Source organism: Thunnus thynnus, chromosome 22 (assembly GCF_963924715.1).
Source record: "Thunnus thynnus chromosome 22, fThuThy2.1, whole genome shotgun sequence".
Lineage (NCBI taxonomy): Eukaryota > Metazoa > Chordata > Actinopteri > Scombriformes > Scombridae > Thunnus > Thunnus thynnus.
The window spans coordinates 20952084-20973245 of NC_089538.1; the positions used below are offsets into that span (position 1 = coordinate 20952084).

Genomic DNA, 21162 nt, shown 5'->3' on the forward strand with positions numbered 1-21162 from the left:
AAGTGTCCAAGCACATTTTTTCCCATGGCCACCGTCAGAAGCACTTTCTCCGGAGGCTTTTCGATGACCTCTGAACTTTTATCTCGTGCACGGAGAGAGGTCGTCACATGTCTGGTTTTGGAGCAGCGGCGGGCTGATTAAGATGTCTTGCAAGGATCTGCAGTTCTGGGCCGTTTTCTCAACTGAAATAGCACCAAATTTCCCAGATTCAAAGATAAAAATCGACTTTGCGTTGACTCTACTTCATCTTCCTTTGGATTTTGCTGTTTTATGTTTCAATACCTTTCTTGTGGAGCAAAGAAATTGTCAGTTTTCATGAGCGATAGTGCCACATTGAGAACAACCCATAGAGAAATCTTAGCAACCAGGGCAACGTCAGCTTGTCGGCAAGGTAGTAAAAGCGTTTAGAGGCGGTTGAAGCCCTGGTTTTTGACTTGCAGGGAGTATTTCTACATTCGTTAACCTCAAGTTATGGAAATTTGACCAAGTTTAACATAAATATCTGACGTTATAACAGTGTAAAAATAACAGAAAATCACAAAAAAGCATGATATGTCCCCTTTAAGTTAACACATAAAATAATAAATGTGAAGTTCTAAGGAGCCTGGGTGCAGGACGGACAGATGATCGATCGATTGATTGATTGATGGATGGAGGAAGTTAGACTTTGGAAAGAACAGACTTGAGAGATGGACGGGTGCCAATATGGCTGCTTTTCTCGATAAAAGTCAAATCTACGTTCCTTGCTTTTAGTGACCTTTGACCTCCTGTCTTTCAAATTTAGAAGGAGATGGACAGCTGAGAGAGCTGAGAGAGGAGTGGAGGTAGAGATGGAGGTACGCAGGAGAAGCCGCAGCAGAAGAAGAAAATGTTACTTAAATTATTAAATCAATAAGATCGGTTTTATCAGCTTTTTCCCCTCTTCTGTAAAGATAAATGATCTTGGGTTCACAAATTTCTCTCCTTCATAGCAGAAACATTACATAATCACAACCTCAGAGTGTGTGTGTGTGTGTGTGTGTGTGTGTGTGTGTGTGTGTGTGTGTGCGCGTGCGCACAAAGAGTGTGAACATGATGAATTCTGGGTGACCCTGACGTTTGGCCATTAGGAACGGGAACACAGCAATTCCCCGACGGTCCCAAACAAATAAATCCTGCCCACAGCCGGAATAACCATTAACAAGTCTGCTAAACACTGAGAGGGAGAGGAGGAGTAGGAGGAGGAGGAGGAGGGAGACGAAGAGGAGAGCTGCGGTTGGCGAGGGAGGATGGGAAGAGGGAATAAAGTTTAAAAATGGAGCGAATGAGAGAAGTAGAAAGCAAAGAAAATGAGAAAAGAGACGAGATAAAAAGAGAGTAGAGGAAGAAGAGTTTGAGGGGAAGAGAGGAGTAAAGTTTACATGAAGAAGAGGAGAGAATAGGAGAGGAAGAGGTATGAACTAAGACCAAAGAACGGAGGGATGAAGAGATGGGAAGAAGTAAAGATGACATGAAGAGAATGAGGAGAGTATAAAGAAAAAAGGGAGAGAAAAGAGGAGGTAAAGGGAGAGAAAGAAGGAGGGATGTATGAAAAGACAAAAAAGAATAAAGTTGAAAAGAGAATAGGAGGAGGAGTATGAAATGTGGGAAAGGAAGGATGGAGGGATATAAAAAAAGGTAAAGTTGATGGAGAGAATGAGGAAAGTACAAGAGAAAGAGGGAAAGAAGGAGGGATGGAAAGGAAACGAGTAAAATTGACATGGAGAGAAGAGAGGAAAAGGAGGGAAAAGAGGAATTAAGGAAGAGGAAAGAACGGAGAGATGGGAAGATGACATGAAGAATAGAAAGAAAAAAGAAAGGGAAAAGAGGAGAGAGCGAGAAGTAGAGGATGAGATAGAGAGGGAACGAAAGGAGCGAATGATCAGAGTAGAGGAGGTAAAGGAGGGGAGGAAGGAGGTGAAAAGACAAGTTGATATAAGAAGAAGAGGTTAAAGAATAGGAGGAGTAGAAAATTGGGGAAAGGATGGATGGAGAGAATGAGGAGAGTAGAAAAAAGGAGGTAAAGAGGGAAGGCAGGATGAGAGAAAAGTGGAGATGAGAAGGAGGAGAATGAAATTGGGGAAATAAGGGATGGAGGGATAGAAAAAGGAAGAACAGTTGATGAAAGAATATGGAAAGTATGAGAGAACAGGAGAAAGAAAGGAGGAATGGAAAGATGGAGAGAACAAGGAGTGTAGAAGAAGGGGAGAGGAAGAGGAGGGGATAAAGAGGTGTGAACAAAGACCAAAGACCAAAGAAGAAGTAAAGACGACACGGAGAGAATGAGGAGAGTAAAAAAGAGGGAGAAGAAGATGCGGAGTGACAAGAAGTCGAGATTGAGATGGACAGAAAGGAGGCGAAAAGACAGAAAAGCGGAGATGAGAGGGAAGAGAACGGGAGGTGATGAAATTGGGGAAATGGAGGAAGGATGGAGGGATAGAAAAAAGGAGAGGAAGGTGCAAGAGAAAGATGAGGAAACTGGAGGAGTGAAAGAAAAGAGGAGGAGGAGGAGAACAAGAATGGGAGGAAATAGAGGAGAAGGAAAGAAAGGAGGTGATGGATTGACGAGAAAGTGGAGTGAAAGTAAAAGAAAGTAGAAACACAAAAAGAGCGAAGGAGGGAGGAGGCGGAGGAGGAGGAGGAGAGGCGGGGACGGAGGTAGAGAACCCCATTAGCGGAGGAGAAATGAGGAAAAAAACAAACAAGAAATGTGAGGGTAACACGTCAGCCCCCCCCTCCTCACCTCCTCCTCTACCTCCTCCTCCTCCTCCTCCTCCCTCACCCCCCCACTAGAAGAATAAGAGGAAGCAATAATCTGTGTGTGTGTGTGTGTGTGTGTGTGTGTGTGTGTGTGTGTGTGTAAATGTGTGTGAGAGGAGACAGGAGCGATAGCGCGGGGGAGGTCATGGCGAGGTGAGAGAGGGGGAGCGAGACGGAGAGAGAAGTTCAGCGAGAGGTGAAGAGAGAGACCTGCCGTTTTCTCTCCGTGTGTGTGTCGGGTGAATCGGGGGTCAGGTGTGTGTGTGTGTGTGTGTGTGTGTGTGTGTGTGTGTGTGTGTGTGTGTGTGTGTGTGTGTTTGCCAGGAGGACCTGCTGGCTCGCGTGTGGCTCGTTTTTTTGGAAAGACCCACACTCTTCATTTTCTTTTTCTTTTTTTTGTCTTCTTCTTCTTCTTCTTCTTTCCCATTTTCATCTGTCTTATCTGCCTCCTCCTCCTCCTCCTCCTCCTCCTCCTCTTCCTCCCTCCTGTCCTCCCGTCTTGTCGAACTTCTCCTACTGTTTTTACCCTCCGCTTCCTCCCTCCATCACGCCTCCATCCAAACTTACCTACTGACCTCAAGTTCACCCAAAAACTCTTGTGTCCTCCTCCTCCTCCTCCTCCTTCTTCTTCTTCTCCACCCCGTTTATTCTTTTCGGTTCTCTCCTCTTCTTCCTTCGTTCCTCCTCTATGTTTCCTCTCCCGTCGTGTTCCTGTTTTCTCTCTCCTCACCTTGCGTCTCCTCTTTTCTTCTGCCTTTCCTCGTCTTCTCATCTCACCTCCTCATCTCTCTTGTCTCGTCTCCGCCTCCCTCTTCTTCTCTTCTCCTCTACTTCTTTCCCTCCCTCTCTTCTCTCATCGTTTCCTCGGCTTCTTCACCTCCACCTCCCCCGATCTTTCTTCTTTCTCCTCCTCACCTTTCTTTTCCCACCTCTCCTCTTTTCTTTTTTTTATCTCTCTCATCCTCTCTATTCCTCTCATTTTCTCCTCGTTCTCTTCTTCTTGTTTCCTCTCTTCTTCTTCTTCTGTCTCCTCTCCTCTACTTCCGTACGTCTCCTTTCTGTTCTCTCTTCTCCTTAACTTTCTTCTCTTCTTTCTCCTCACCTATCCTCTCTCTCTTCCTCTTCTTTCATCTCTCCTCCATCCCTCCTTTTTTGTTCTTCTTTCTCCTCCTCTATCCTCTTCTTCACCTCCTCTTCTTTGCTCATCTACACCTCTCATTTCACCTCATCATCATCTTTCCTTCCTCGCTTCTTTTTTAAATCGACCCATCTCATCTTTTCTCCTTCATGTTCACTCATGTCTTCTTTCCTCCTTTCTTTTTTTTTAAACTTTCTCCTCCCCTCCTTCACTCACTCACTCGCTCCCAGCGAGAAGCTTTTTGCGCAGCATTTGTTTTCTGTTATCTCTGATACCAAAAGAACGAGAGAGAGGGATAAAAAAAGAAAGAGATGTACTGAGCCTGATTCCAGAGTAAAGACAACGATCCGCCCTCAGATAACATGAAAATCTCACGGACCTCAGCCGCCAGCTTATCTACTGTGTGTGTGTGTGTGTGTGTGTGTGTGTGTGTGTGTGTGTGTGTTGTTGAATATTGTCTGCCTGCTGACTACATCTTTTTTTTTTTTTTGCATGCATGAGTGTGTGTTCACGCAGCTTTTCAGGGTTACTTCCTCTAAACTGACAGCTACAGTATCTATCAGCGCAAACGCTTCCCTCTTTATCTAGCACGCCTTCACCTTGTATACACCACACACACACGCACGCACACGCACACGCACACACCTGCACACAAACACCATCACAACCCCGAGATAGCATGTGTGTGTGTGTGTTTGCTATGCTAATACACACAAACACACACTTTCTCATGAATCTGTACCTAATTAACTGACAGATTTGTTCACATAACTTCACAGCCGGATGATATTTGTGCTTTATGTAACTGCCTTTGTATTTGTGTGTGTGTGTGTGTGTGTGTGTTTGTGTGTACCTGTTTACATGCACATGCAGCCTGTTTTCATGCAGCGTTTGTGTGTGTTTGTACTTGTTTATATGGGAGGATTAGCAGGTCAAACTTCGGCCATGTAAGGGTGAAGTCAGGGACAAAGGAGAGAGAGAGAGAGAGAGATGAATACAGAAGTGAAAGGGCCAGAGAAGGAGGAGGAGGAGGAGGAAAGGAAGGGAAGGAGAAGAAGAAAACAGAGATAAGAGATGGTGGGAGTGGGTCGAAGAAAGCAAGCAAGCAAGCAAGCAAGCAAGGAGGGAGGGAAGGAAGGAAGGGGAAGGAAAAGATCTGGAAGTCAGAAGCCAGGCTTTGTGGAAACACAAGTTGTAATAACTCCTGCCTGTGTGACTGTAGCAAATATTTAGGCCACTTTCTGATGAGGTGAATTCAGGTTATAAGCTTCTTTTACTCATTTAGAGCAGAAGAAGAAGCATTTTTTTTTGTACGCAAGTAATTAGAGCTTTGGTATTGTTTAGAGTCACTTGTCACATGCAGAAATTTCACAGCTGTTAGTTAAAATTAGACTGTAAACATTAGCTAGATCTAACATAAGATTTCCTGGCACTGCACATTAAAGCCTTTTGCTCTTCTGTCTGGTATCGTGAAGCAAAACTTGTTGATTTTCTGCAAGTGCTTTATTTGTTTTAACTGTCAGTGTGTTTTTTATATGTGTGGTGTTCAGCAGAATATCTTAAAAAGCAGTGAATTTGCACATTGTTGGGGGAGGAGGAGGAGGGGAAGGAAAACGTGTCTAGATGTTGCTCCAGATGTGGGAGTTCACCCATCTGTTGAACCTAAACTTAGCTGAACTGTTGCATTATACTTCCTTAATTCTGATGCTGGTTCAGATAAGTCTAGATCAACTTAATTCAGCAAAGTCCGGCTTAAAAATCCTGTTGACCTCCGGTGGTTTCTCTCCTCGCTTGCACTCATGATGCACAGGTGTACCTTACCTGACCTCCTCACATCACCTCTGGGTGTGGTTTAAAAGGTGCGACAAGCTTTTGATCATCGAGGGCAGTGAAACACTGCTGTTCAGCGTGGCTGATAAGTTCACTCCCACGTAGCAAAAAAAAAGCGGCACATCAGCAGAGCCACAGCAATGGTGCATAACAGGAGCTACAGTATATACAGTATCAGTCAAAAGTTTGGACACACCTTCCCAGTCACTCGAATGAGAAAGTGTGTCCAAACTTTTGACTGGTGCTGTAGATAACATTGCATTGTTTATAATTGAAGCGTACAGGAAAAAAAAAATTGTAGACATGAAACTGCAGAGAAACTTGGGCTGAGCACATAAAAATAATCTGTTTTAATCTGATAACCAAGATATTAGCAGGGCCAGAATCACCAAAATCACTATTTAAGTTTTATGAATTATGAGGTGCATTCATTCATTAAAAGGTTATGAATACATGTGCATTTGTTGGGCATGAAATATGACTTTCTCCTGTATTTCTACCTTCTTTTCTTCTGTGTTAAACACATGCATGCAGCAGATTTTAATGGTAAATAATAATAAATGTTTACTGTAAGAATTCTCTGAGCTAACAAGCATGCATTTCACAGAAGCAAAGAGGACATGCAGGTAGTGAATTGTTGTTTTATTCGTATATATATTCAGAGTATCAATACTCAAAGCAAGGCTTCTGTCGTATCAGTACTTTAGGTGTTAGATCTGTCTAACTGAAATGACCTTTAGATGAGGATAATGAATATCTGAGTCAAATGGTTGCGAGCCACGAGCTCATGAAGTCCGTATCAACGCAAACATCAAAAAGATTTCATACGGAGGTTTGTCTATGTGGGGCAGATTTTCAAGATCAGGTGAGCCCTGCAGTGCCACGAATCCTGCGTCACAATTGGTTGAGCAAACACAGATCTCGTTCTGCTTCCTGCTGAACAACCAAATGTCCTGCAGGTCAGAGAGGCAGGAAGGCAGGCAGGCAGCGAGCGGTCGGTCGGCTCAGGCTGTGCACAGAGATAAAACGGCAAAAATTAGACACCGCGTGCTTTTGACCGAGCGAGTAGTGCGACCCAGCAATTATTCTAGATCGCGGTAGTGAAATTGCTATGACAAGACAAAATTGGAGGGTTACGTTTGTGCAAAACCACAAAACTTTCTTTCTTTCTTTCTCCTTTCTTTCACCTTCCTGGATCCCATTATTCCTTTTAATCCTCTCAAAACTTTTAAAAGTGTGTCATCCATGATGTCGTCTGTCCTCCTCTCTCTCTGCTTCCTGCACCTCCATCGCCCAACAAGTCGTCCATCCCATTCCCCTCACTTTTATCTATCCATCTTCATCTGCCCTTCCTTTACCCTCTCTCTCTCTCTCTCTCTCTCTCTCTCTCTCTCTGTATCTGCGCTGTTATCCATTTCTCTCCATCTGTGTCTCTTTCCATCTTTACTCTCTCTCATTTTCTCTCTCTCTCTCCTTCTTCCCCCCACATGTGGTTTTGCTCTCCATCCCTCTGTACTCCCTCCCTCCCCTCTCCTCGTCTTCTCTCATCCCTCGCTCACATATGGTTTCTCTCTCTGAATCTGTGTGTGTTTGGTGTTACCCAGAGTTCACTGGGGCTCCCTGCCTCATATGTGTGTGTGTGTGTGTGTGTGTGTGTGTGTGTGTGTGTGTGTGTGTGTGTGTGTGTGTGAATATTGCAGACAGAGATAGAGAGACGGAGTGTGTGTACGTCTGCAGGCTTAAGGGTTTGCCTGCCTGGGCCTGTTTCTTGAGTTCAGCCGGGCAGCAGCAGGTTATGCAACAGTTTCAAAAAGTGGGACATTCGGAGGAAGACTTTACCCCCTTTTCCTTCACTCTCCGTCGCTTTTCTCTGTCTTCCCTTCAACCTTTTTCTCTCCGTCTCTTTTTGTTTCTTCTGTAATTATGCTGCTTTTCTTTTTCTGTGTTTATTTACCTGAATGTGAATTCCTCAGACTCAGTCAGAAATTGAGCAATTTTGGAGATTTTTTTTTTTTTTTGTTTATGTGTCAAAAACATAAACATCAGGATTTGGTTGCACCAGCTGCTCTAAAATCCGTCAGTGAGTTTTGGCTGAAGGTCTTTTCTCAGCTCTTAGTAACTCGGTAACAATTCACTAAATTGCTGAAAACTTCCTGTATATATCATGTTTAATGTGTCATTGTCACAGGAAGTCGCTGTGGCATCATAAGCTGTGTATCAGAGTTAGTAATACCCATTTAAAAGGAGGCAGGGGATGTCCAGATCTAACAGACGCAATGTGACCAAACAAATCAAGAAACATTAGTGACAAAGTGCTGAGTCATCTTACATATGTTCTGTATTTTTGAGAAATGTAGTTACTAATTAAAGGGGGGTTTTTTGTCAAGTGTCACGTCGGATATGTCGAACATATTCCACCACTTTTTTTTATAGTTTTCAGTCTAAACTGGTCGCATGCTAGCAAGCTAACGTTAGCATTGTCAGTTAGCTACTTAACAGTTATAACTGGTTTTCAAACAACTGGTGCAAACGGCTCCAGAAATATTCACATCAGTTCGTCCTAATTAAACGTTAGACATTAGCTGACTAGCATTTTAGCGATATTATGCGGCTTGTAGCTTAATAATTGTTAATGTAATGTTAGCGTAGCAAGATAAGTGTACTCTTGTTTGTTTTGAGCTATTTAAGCGTAGTGCTGAAATGATTTACTAGTAGATAAATTCAAGTTTTGAATCAACGCTGACACTTCTTGGAAAACAGTGGTTCTTTAAATGTGACATCATCCTGTACTGGTAGAGATGAAGCTTCTTTTAGTTTTCAGTCTAAAATGGTAACATGCTAGCAAGCTAACGTTAGCGTTGTCAGTTAGCTACTTAACAGTTATAACTGGTTTTCAAACAACTGCTGCAACCCACTCCAGTAATATTCACATCCTAATTAAACATTAGACATTAGCTGACTAGCATTTTAGCGATATTATGCGGCCTGTAGCTTAATAATCATTATGTAATGTTAGCGTAATAAGATTAGTGTACCCTTGTTTGTTTTTGAGCTATTTAAGCGTAGTGTTGAAATGATTTATTATTAGTTGATAAAGTCAAGTTTTGAAGTTTTACTTGCAAGTTAAAGACGCCATAAAAATCAACGCTGACACTTCCTGAAAAACAGTGGCTCTTTAATGGTGACATCATCCTGTACTGGTAGAGGTGAACATAAAATCTAGCCGACGACGCCATCTTGAATTTACTCCCTTTTTCCCTTTCAATCAGTTCGAACAGCCTCTCTCTTCTTAACTGATACTCAACAGGATAACACTTCAAAATGATGCCTCACCGGAGGCCCTGACGTACTATTTATCAGGAATTACATGATATTGAGAAGCTTATTTAAGGTTCATGTGGCTTCAATTGTTCGGCCCTGAACGGCATCGGAAAGATTAGACCCTACCTGTCTGAGCACGCAGCACAACTCCTGCTCCAGGCTCTCGTAATATCACCCATTGATTACTGCAACTCCTTACTGGCAGGTCTCTCCCCGCATGTACACTCAAACCACTGCAGATCATCCAGAACACGACGGCACGTCTGGTCTTCAACCGGCCCAGAACAGCAACTGTCACCCCGCTGTTTTATTCCCTCCACTGGCTCCCATTTGCCGCCTGCATCGAATTCAAAACCCTGACACTAGTTTACGAAACGGTGACTAAAACAGGTCCCGCCTATGTGAACGCTCCCTCACGCTCACTACGCTCTGCTAGTAAAAGGCGCCTGCTACCACCTCCACAACAGGGCCTTTAAGTCGATGGCCAGACTCTTTTCTTCTGTGGTTTCCTGGAGATGGAACGAGTCACCAAACTCCAACAGAGTCAATCTTTAAGAAAAGACTGAAGACCCAGTTCTTTAGCGAACACCTCCGTTGCTTTGGATAAACGTCCGCTAAATGAAATTGTCTTCTGTCTTTAAAGTTTTTTACAAAGAGCATCAGGTTTAGAGAGAACATGGTTTACAGGGAAATGAAAAACTCCAGCAACACTTGTAGTATGAAGAACAACTTTATTAGTTGACCGACGTGTTTCGGCTTGCGGCCTTCATCAGGGTCATCCTACAGGGAAAGGAAAAAAAGCCCAAGAAGTGCACATTACCTCTACTTTAATAATAATAATAAACTGTATTCATATTATCAAAGATATATGAAGAATAAAAACAAAGAAAACATAAACACATCAGGGAAGATATAAGTTTTAATGTGATAATTTATCAAGTAAAGGGGGAAAAACAAACATTTGTTGGTTACAGCTTCACAAATTTGTTGCTTTTTAATGTTTTATATCATAATAAAACAGAGTTTTTTTTAATTTTGGCTGCTGCTCAGACTAAAACCACTTAAGACAAACATTTGGTTCTGGAAACATGATCATATCATAGCTTTATAAATTTTTACAAAACTGCCAGATTCAGTCACAGCATTTGAGATTTCTTACCATATTTCTTTAGCTTTGATGCTCCCACAACTTCTGAATTTCCTGCTAAATGGTTACTGAATCTGACTCAACATGTTGTCGTGTTAGCGTGTGGCGTTGGAGCCAAACGATCTGCTGGGTGTTGTCGGTGTTTATGTTCTCAATGCTCAACGGATCATTTCATCTCCCCAAAAAGTAAGTAAACAGCTTTTTCATTCACGTCTCTCTCTCTCTCTCTCTCTGTGTCTTTTTATCTAGTTGCTGGAACTGTTCACGCAATGGGATTGGTCGACCTACCTGGCTGACTACGGCAAACCCACCTGCAAATACCTGAGAGTCAACCCACACACTGCACTGGCCCTGCTGGAGAAGTGAGTTACCCTTCATTCATCCACTAATGTGTCGATTTTTCACTCTTTCTTCTGTCCTTTTCATCTATTGTACTGTTATTATGTTCCTGGTTTCTCCACTTTTTGTATCTATTAAAGTTAAATTTGGGAATTGAGTATCTTTGGGCAGTTGGTCCCACAAAACAAGAAGTACAAAGACATCACCCTGTGATGGGCATTATATTGATTGATAGATTGGAAAAATAGTTTTTTGGTAAATGTGCTTATTGGCTTTCTGTCTAGGAGTTAGATGAGTAAATTGATACCACTCTCATGTCTGTAGAGTCAGAAGGTGGTTAGCCTAGCTTAGCATAAAGACTGGAAACATGGGGGGGAAACGGCAAGCTGTCCAAAGTTTTAAAAAAATACCCCAACCCAATGGAGGTTAGAGGACTAACATGAACTAGATGAACGATATGAGGAGTCAATTTGTTCAGATTTTCTCTCTTTTAGAAGCAAAAGTTTGATTTAAAGGAGCCCTGCAGCCAAAATAACTAAACCAACCAGCACTAAATAGAAACAAAACCACAAATACAAGATGGATAACCCCAAAATAAAAGAATATAATACTAAAGGTAACTTCCAATCAACACACAAAAGCAGGAGAAAACAACAGCTCTCTAAAAAACAATAAATTAAGATGATGAAGCAAAACAAGAATCACCTGGAAACAACATACAACAGAGCTACGGACTGAATCCTGACAAAACAGATCTAGTCTCACATCTCTGGGTGTTAGAAGTGACCAAGTGGGCCAGCTCCTCAGCATTTATATGACCCCAGATGGGCAGCGATTGGCTGCAGGTCCCCAGATGCAGCAGCCAATAGCACGAAGGAGGAGGAGGAGGGTCTAGGGAGGCCCACAGAGCCTGAGGAGCAACACAGCACATTATCAATACACTTAAAAGTCACATATTTACCTATGAGGTTGCCAGGTTTGGTACCATCATGCCTTTACAGAGATCAAAACCTGTGTCCACCAATGTTATCTGGCAACCCGTGCTATAGCCAGAGAAGCTGGGCAGATGGATAAAATATGGAGAAAAAGCTCCAAAACTTACATTTCAATTAGACAAACTAGATACACTTAGAGCTGCAATGATTATTTAATTAGTCGCAAACCATTTTGGTAATCAATTAAGTGTTTAGAGTCATATTTTAAGAAAAAAAATGTCCAAATTCTCTGATTCCAGCTTCTCAAATGTGAATATTTTCTGGTTTCTATGACAGGAAACTGAATGTCTTTGAGTTATTGACTGTTGGTCGGGACCAAACAAGACATTTTTTGACCAAACAACTAATTGATTAACCGACAATGAAAATAATCGTTAGTGCAGCTCTAGATAGGTTCGTGCCAATTGGCGATCGGATCGTATATTGACAATGTGTCTCCAGCTTTAGAGGAGTGTAAACAAAACCAGGCTACTCGTTTCCTGTTGCCTTCCAGTCGTTATGCTAAGCTAGGCTAACCAGCTCACACAAACATGAGATTGATGTCAATTTTTTCCTCATTTTACCATTTTGAAATAAGCAAATAAGCATATTTCAAGTCAACAGATCATTATTATTATTATTATTATCATTATTATTAGTGATAGTGGGAATCATTTGCTGCCCTACATCTACATCAAAGCACGACTGGAGGAAGCCAATCACTCTTTACCTCCATCTCAACTGCTCTTCTGTATCTCCTGTCTGTCCTTTTCTGTCGTGTTTTGACAGGTTATTTAAGCCGTGAGTATCGTCTCTGCTCTCTGCGTGTGTGTGTGTGTGTGTGTGTGTGTGCATGTATAAAGATTACTCAGACGACTACTAAAAGTTGTGTATGCGCAAGAAAGATAAATAATATTCATACGGTTATCCAAACGCACGCACACATTCTCATCAGTGAGTGAAAAATTAGACTCGTGTTGTGGTGATACTGATGTTTATCGCTGTGGCTGTTGACAATAGGATGTTATCACTACAACAACACCCACATCATGTATCAGTGTACCATCAGTTTATCAGTGTATGAGAGTGATAACCACACATGCACACAACCTGCATGAAAACACACTACCTGCATTCACAGTAAAGGTTATGATCTGAGTTTGTGAGTTTCTTCCTATGAATGTTCTCACACAGATCTTAAATACACACAATTTTCAAGACTCTAGACACGCACACACACACTCAGAGTCGTATGATCCCGTCTATTGTTCAGTACAGTACGGTTGACCTTCCTTAATCGGGGTCAGCGTTTTCTCTCCGGAGCTACCAGAGACTCGGTGGTCTCTCTCTCTCTCTCTCTCTCTCTCTGTCTGTCCCCAGGAGGAAGCACCCCTGCTGGTTCTTGTCTGGTCTGCTGGAACCCCTGAACTTCCTGGAGGTCCATAACAATCCAGCGTTCTGCGACAAAACACACACACACACACACACTGTCTCATGTGACACACACACACCAAGCTTTAAACGTCTCTTTCTTCTTTAACAGGTGACCGTAGCAGAGCTGTGTGTGTGTCTGTACTGAGCATGCTCAGACTAAACTGTGTTTTCCTGAATGCATCAGATGAACTCACAGCATTTTAAACACTGAGAATGTAAAATACTAAATTCCTCTTCATCCTTGTTTATTCTCTAATTTTTTTTTTTTTTCTTCCTCTCATTCCTTTCGCTTCCGCCCTTATTTATCCTTTCGCTCCCTCCGTATCTCCATCTGTCCTTCCTTATCTCCAGGATGAGGGAGACGAGCAGGAAGAACAACGTCTTCGCCCAGTTCAGGAAGACGGACAGAGACAGACAGAAACTCATCGACACCATCATCAAACAGCTACGCAACCTCATCGCACAGCACCACACCTAGAGCGCCGCGTCAGATTGGCCCGGTCGGCCGGCGGCGGCGGCGGCGGGCCTGAAAGCCGACCGTCCGATTGGCTCATTTAAAAAACCATCCTCATCGGTCTGTTCAGCACCTCCGACCCGACCACTGGCTGATCTATGCACCTTAACGTCACTGGACTTCCTTCCGACAACCACACCCGTCGGTCACCGTTAACAACCAATCGAAGGCTGGAACGAGCTCATAATGTGCAATCTGATTGGTTGATTTGATTTCTGGAATAAGCGACATAATCTTAAAAGGCTGGAGCGTCTTTGAGTGCTGGAGCTAAAACAAGTATCACTTCCTCCTCCTGCTAACCCACTAAAACACTGCTGCTGGTTATCTGGCCTCGACTGAAATGATCCTACTGGTTATTCTGGTTGTGAGACTGAATGATCTTACTGGTTAGTCTGGTTGAGACTGAGAGGATGTTATAAACTCTCCTACGTCTCTCCCTTTAAAAAGAGAAATCTGTCTTTTGATGGCTTCAGTTTCACGTCCAGTTCTCTGGATATGAACCGAGCGATCTTACTGGTTTTCCTTCAAAAAAACAACGTCCATCGAACAGACCTTGAAGATGAGATGTAACCAAATGTGACGCCGACTCTTCCTGCCAGCTGACATTAAAGAATAAATCTGGTGATATTCTGTATATTTCTTATTGTCAACAAATCCCATGAAAAGACCAAAAAATATGTTATTCCTCTTATCAATAGAGCTCCGTTGTTGTTGCTGCAGGAAATACTCAACTGGAGCACCAAATGTGTATTAATCCACAGCTGAAAATAGTCCCCAACGACACACAGTTTACTAAAAAACTACAGCTGTCTTAGACAAATGACTGAGCCTTTTTAAAAATGAAACTATATATATATATATTTCTGACAGTTTTTTTAAAAAGATCTTCAGGAGGAATCAGCAGGTTTGAGTCTTTTTTTAATGGGATTTGTCCTTTTAATAATGAGAAAAAATATAGAATATCACCAGTTTTATCCTTAATTAAACTTGATTTTGAAGGCAACTGAGATTTCTGACTTGTGACAAACAAGCAAATAATAGCATCATTAGTTATATTATAAGATTTAATCATGTAGTACCAGACGATAAAAGTACGTAAGTGTCATTACGGAGCAAAACAGACAAGAATAGTGAGGATATAAGTAATGAAAACCACATTATGAATAATACGTCTACACAGTTTTTCTTGTTTTATGTTTCTAAGAAATCTTCCGGCGTCCGTAAGGAGTTTGTTGCTCAACGTGTTGCTTCAGTCGCTGGACGCTATCAGGCCTCGTCATAAGACGTGTTTGTAGGTCTGCGCGGTGGGAAAACAGGTTCATATTTTTTTAGTCCGTAGCTGGTGAGTAACAATAGATTATAATGGGAATTATGGGAATTGTGTGCGTGAACCTAATGTGAGTTATTTTTCTAGAGAACTTGCGTTTATTCTTCCAGCTTTCTCTGTTTCTCAACCTTTTTTTTTTAATGTCTTCCACATTGCTCTCCCTCTCACTGAGGCACAAAAAACAGAACGAATTGAATGTACATCAGATAGAGAGAGAGAGAGAGAGAGAGCAAGAGGTCGTCTTCCGTGGCGGGAGGGATGTCATTTTAGGTTGTAGATGTTGTAAATCGAGTCCGCGGATATCAGCAGGGCGAACAAACATAACGATGCAACATGGCAACCCGTTTCCCCTCCTCTCACTTCAACCTGCGAACACTTGAACGGGCGACTCTGATGCTCAGATCTGGCAACCTTATTCTATCTTCCCCCTTAACAGCACAGTGAGTGTTTTTATAAAAAAGGAGGGATGGGGTCCAAAACATGGCAACCCAACCCTCCTCTCAGTAAAACTTGATTTTCTTGTATAAAGAACTGGGTCTTAAAGAAGGGGGATGTGATGCCCCCCTTGATCTGGCAGCCGCTATATAAAAAGTGTATGACTAGAAAGAGACAGAAAAACCATCGTACTAATGCCGAACACACAACACGTATATGTCTTCCATATGCCAAGCTGTCGTTTGGGTCTGAATGTGTGTCATTTGTTTAGATAAAGCACAGCACATAATTTCATTCACACTAGTTGTTGTTTTTTTTTTTAAACTAATATGGGTCTTTTTCGCTCTTTTTGTTGCTTTTTTTTTTCTTGAACTTTGGGTGCAATAATAGCATTGGAAACTGCAGCAATTTATGTGTGTGTGTTAGTGTGTGTGTGTGTGTGTGTGTGTTAATCATGGCGCTTGATAAAGGGATTCAAACCTGCGATGTGTGTGTGTGTGTGTGTGTGTGTGTGTGTCAGAAGGGAACTTAAGTCTTCTGCTTCCTCTCTGTTCCACAAAGGAGGAAATTTGATCAGTTTGTTTGGTTTTTATTGAGCGACATCATGTGTATTTTATTTGTGTTCACGTGTGCATGCGGACACTGTGAATTCAAGTATGTGCATTTATACAGATGTGTGTGTGTGTGTGTGTGTTGTTGTTTTTTTCATCCATCCTTAGCTGTGTATTTTTTTTTTTTTTTTAGGTGTTAGTAAGGGAACGGGGGCCGTCGTTATTGAATGTGCCTTTGCTGTTTTTCTTGTTTGTTTCCTGCCAATAAAGCAGCAACGTTGTCGGTTGTTTGGACTCTGGACGCAGTTTACTGAACACTGCACTGCATTTACAGTAAAAATCTCAACTCGAAAAGTCCATTTAAGAGCTTTTTCTTGAGATTTCTACCACATCTCATGGTATACTGGAGGTCTTTTTGTTACATTTTCTGTTCTATGACAGTTGTTATACACTAAAAATGTGCTGTTTGCTTTTATCTAAGGCAGCAACTAACGATTATTTTCATTATGGGACGATCTAGCGGTTATTTTCTCAATGGATTTATTAATCGACTTGTCTAGAAAATGTACGAAAATAGTGAAAAATGTCTTTGGATGTCTTGTTTTGTCTGATCAACAGTCTAAAATCTAGTTTATTATCATGTATTACACAAAAAAGCTTGAAATCGTCACATTTGAGAAGCAAATTTGTGGCATTTTTCCTTTTAAAAAATGATTATATTGATTGCTGATGAAATTGCTGCAGCTCTGCTTACTCAATATAATACTCAAGTATATTAGCCTGTTGTATAAATTGGATTGTTTTGTAACCATGACATCCATGTTTGATAATTGTGATGTAATTAAGGAAGTTTTCTCTCAACTATAAGATCTGACTGTTGAGTTTTTTCAGTCCTCGTTAGTTGATCTTCATCTCTACAAACTTTAGCTGCAGGATTTTTGGACATTTTAGTGTCGTTGTTACTGCGTTTACTGCTAATAAGCCGCTCCACCTGTTCAACGCCTTGCTTAAGAGCAGCGTGGAAGTATTAAACGAAAGTGTTACTGGCTGACAAACCCCCTCCGGTCACCTGCGTTACTCTGACCTTTTTTTACTCACGTCCACGAGTCCTCACACCGCAGATGTTGTCTCTGTTTTTTTTTTTTTTGTTTTGTATTTTGTAAGCAGAAATCTTTATTGAGACAGAAGCACTGTACAAGCTGTTGTATTAAACCACTAATGAATGAACAAAAAAAAGTAAAATACTAATAAAGTTGCAACAAATGCCAACAGACAAATACGGAATAAATGGAAAACTGTTGAGAATATTGTTGTCCGGACTGTTATTTGATAATCTAATCATTGATCATGTTTGTTCTAATGCATCTTTCAGTGCGTATATTGTAATTTATGCAGTAGAAGCTAGCATTAGCAGTAGCTAATCATATAATATGTTGCATATAAATAGGAAGACTCACAAGTCGCTCAAGTAGAAACTGAGCTTTCGATTTTAAAACTGATTTGAGACAAAAAAAAAACCTGCAATCCAAAGTCTTTCTGGCGGCCCTTTATATTGGCAGCGGTGACCTGCAGTTCACTACAGAGGAGAATGGGAGGAAAGCATCATTTCTGGTAAGGTGTGTCCTCGATAAAATGTAAAAGGGCGTAGGCTTGTCAGCGGCTGGACTCGCCGCCGGCCGTTCAAGCAACTACTATTGTGCTTTTAGAAATCCCCAGACGACCCGTAGGGAGAGATCTCCGATTGTCTGGTATCACGAGACCAATAAATATGCGTTAACATCAGTTATTAAATAACCCTGCTGGCTGCTTAAGTAATTAAAGCTCTCAAATAAGCATAACAGAGTATAAATATATATGTTTTCCTCTGAAATTTAGCATAACAAGAAGTAAAGAACCATAAAATTGTACTTGAGTGGATGCACTTAGTTACCTGAAACAAGCTTATTTCACCTCCTGCAGTCTCAACCTACAGAGAGACGACAGGAAGTGTTTTATATTCTTACAACAGCTGATAAAACAAGAAAAAATAGGTTAAAATTTATCCCAAACTCTTTTTTCTTCCCTCCTCTCTCTCTCTCTCTGTCTCTCTCATCACGGTGAACTTTGACCTTTCAGACAGCGGGGATGTCTCCTGTGAGGGATGTGATTAACGAGAACTTTTGAGTGTGTGTGTGTGTGTGTGTTGGCGCTGCAGGTGGGAGGTGTGTGTGTGTGTGTGTGTGTGCGTGTACGCTTGTTCATTGGAGGGTAGCGACGCGAATCCAAAGCAACACAAACTCTCTGCGTGCTCCAGGTTTCCTCGGCTGACTCTCTGGTTTTGTGTGTGTGTGTGGGTGTGTGTGTGTGTGTGTGTGTGTGTGTGTGTGTGTGTGTGTGTGTTCCAGCAGCCTATAGAGAAGCGGTGGAGCGCTCAAAGCTTAGAGATGCCTCACAAATACCTCCTTCTCCCTTTCCGCTTTCTCTGTTTTTTTTTTTTGTTTTTTTTTTTATGCCTTTACTGAACTTTTTGAACTCTCTCTTCTATTGTACTTTTCCACTTTCGAACATTTTCCTGAAACATCCATTAAAAAAACCTCCTCCCCCCCCACCCCCCCTCGTCTTTTCTTTCTGTTCTGTGTCATCTTAACCCTTCCTGACCCAAAGTCAGCCTGAGTCAGTAATGAGTCAGTGAGCGGTCACTTTATCACCCCTTGAGAAATAGCTGACCGCAGATTTTAGTTCCTCTTAATGCTCGACTTAGTGAAGGTCACTGTCTGGTTCTCAAGTTTTTTAAATTTTTTGAAAACAAATCTCTACAGTACAGATGTTATTACTGTACACAGATGGCTGTGAGCTGTCTGCTGCATCATTCACGCTGAGTTTCGCTTAATCCAGGTGTTTCTTTGTGAGACTTTTGAGTCAGCAGCTGAGCTTGTATGTGAGCCTGTACTGTAATCTACATTCATCTGTCATGTCTACAGACTGGAATGTGAACATTTACACTCTTAAGATCATGATGAAATAGGCAGTCATTCTCAACCTCGTTCAAATCACAGTAATATTTATGGATTATTACATCAGGTCAACAGTGGTGGAAGAAGTATTAAGATGCTTTACTTAAAGGGGACGTATCATATATCATATATCATATAACACATGTATCTATATTTATATTCTGGGGCTCTACTGGAGTATCTTTGCATGATTTACAGCTCAAAAAACTCCTTATTTATCTTATACTGGCCCTTTATGCAGCCCCTCAGTTCAGCCTCTGTCTGAAACGGCCTGTTTCAGACAGAGGCTGTCTCTTTAAGGCCCCGCCTCCTGATGAACACACTCTGTTCTGATTGGCCAGCAACAAACTACAGTAGTGGGATTTCGCATCTTTTTTTCGTTCTTTACTCGAAATGGAAACTTCTCAAATATATCCGCACACGTTTGAGCCGAAATCTGATCCGAAATATGCAAGTGGACAACGTGAACAACCTGTGGAACAGCCTTAGCAACGACCTTAGCGACAAAGGCTACCAACATTTGTGGGCACGCACGAACAATCTGACATCATCACCAGGAGGAAGTAGAGGTAACTTTGCAAACGAAGCATTCAGAGCAGATCGAAGCAGTGACTTTTGAATGTCAGGGAGCATTTTTACACACGTTCACCTCAAGTTTTGGAACTTTGACGTGTTTAGCATAGACGGCGATGCATGTACAGATGTATAGATAAAATAAAATAGAGACTAAACTAATACTGAATATATACTGTAAAAGTCATGGACTATAATAAACTGTAAATTGCAGGATTGTCCATGGATCTCTAACAGTGCATCATATTTTATAAGCTTTTTTGGAACATTTTTATCTGCAAAGTAACTATAATAAATGTAGCGGAGCAATATTTTGCACTGAAATGTACTGAAGGAGACGTATAAAGTGACATAAAATGGAAATACTGAAGTAAAACTGACTAATTTTACTACTCGCTGTATATCAACGATATATCTGCTTGTACTGATGTAAGTTTAATACCATAAATAAGACTTGTCTTGTCTAGGCTTTGTATTTTCTATAAACATATTAGAACTGCTGCTGTGTAAATGTTCCCACCTCAACATTTTCCTTGTGATAAGATCATCTTGACACATTATTACATACATATTATTATAATGTCACTGATCATTTTGTTACATATATATATGTCTCATTTTGCCTGAGGAAGGTCCAAACGTTGCTGATAAAATTTAAAGGGATGGCTGTTATTCTAGTGTGCGGGGACTCCTTGTACTGCAATTCACATGTGATAAATTGCAAGAAATATTAGCTTTGAAAGATGAAGATGAAGGAAACCGAAGAACTGGAGAGAAATAAGAGGAGGATTGGCAGCGAAAGAGAGATGAAAGTTCAAGGATTTCCTCTCACTTTCATGCTCCTCTCATGCTGCCTTACGTTTGTCCCTCCCTCTCCTCTACGCACACACACACACACACACACTTTGAGTATTACAAGATGTGTGTTACAGTGCGATAACAACGTGCAAGCTGCAGCGCGTGTATATATGTGTGTGTGTGTGTGTGTGTGTGTGTTATCTCATTATTACTCCTTTGACAGCGGTGTGTCTCAGATTCATGTGGTCTGGCAAGTGTGAGAAGAAACAGATCTCTCTTTCAAATACACACACACACACACGCATGCGCACGCACACACACACACATGAGCATCCAGACTCCAATAAAACAATCTTCGCGTTTCCTCTGCTGTCTTTTGTCTTTTTAAGAAGAGCCAAACACATCAAGAGCTTGGATAAAGCAGCCTCATATAGATTTGATTTATGGCTCTGTGTGTGAAAACCTTTTCAAAACTGCTACTAAAACTGAGACTTTAGTAGCAGTTGTCCAAAAATGTGACGATAAAATGATAGATTTGGTTATGATCTCCACCCAAGGAGGTGGTATTTGTTTCAAATATTTGTGAGGATAATTCGAAAACTGGTCAATAAATTTAAATAAAAAACAAATGAAGTTTTGGCAAACTGCCTTTTCTTTCATCCTGGAGACAGTTGGCGGAAACGTCGATCCCCATTGTTGAAATTAATGCATCGGGGTGGTTTTTCCATTGTGCTTTGCGAGACAGCGTGTCGCTACAATACGTGTGTTGTGTTCCTTCGAGTTTTTTCACCAATAAATTTAATGAAGTTTGGTGTAAAGTTTAAGACAAAGCTCTAAACTAAGGAACAAATTAATGGTTTTTGGTGTCAATCCTAGAATTTGTTTTTTAAAGGATCTCCTAACATTTTCACAATTTAACCAGAAATACCGCAGTTACTTGAAGAATTTACTCAGTAATTGGTGCTTTTGAATCTAAAACTTTGGTAACACATTCGAATAAGTCCCCCTTT

General features: G+C 41.4%; 1 protein-coding gene across 7 annotated transcripts in view; it reads left to right on the forward strand.

Annotated features, from left to right (window-relative positions):
- Window positions 1-17093, forward strand: part of exoc6b (exocyst complex component 6B) — a 114894-nt gene extending 97801 nt beyond the window's left edge. For 3 of the 7 annotated variants that reach the window (XM_067580513.1, XM_067580517.1, XM_067580515.1), the window contains 3 exons: window positions 10464-10576; window positions 12317-12328; window positions 13313-17093. In XM_067580513.1, coding sequence (XP_067436614.1) covers window positions 10464-10576; window positions 12317-12328; window positions 13313-13439 — 252 coding nt within the window. In that variant the 3' untranslated portion in view covers window positions 13440-17093. The remainder of the gene's footprint in view (window positions 1-10463; window positions 10577-12316; window positions 12329-13312) is intronic. The other 4 variants (XM_067580514.1, XM_067580516.1, XR_010925516.1 and 1 more) reach the window with 3 other exon arrangements.
- The last annotated feature ends 4069 nt before the right edge of the window (window positions 17094-21162 follow it).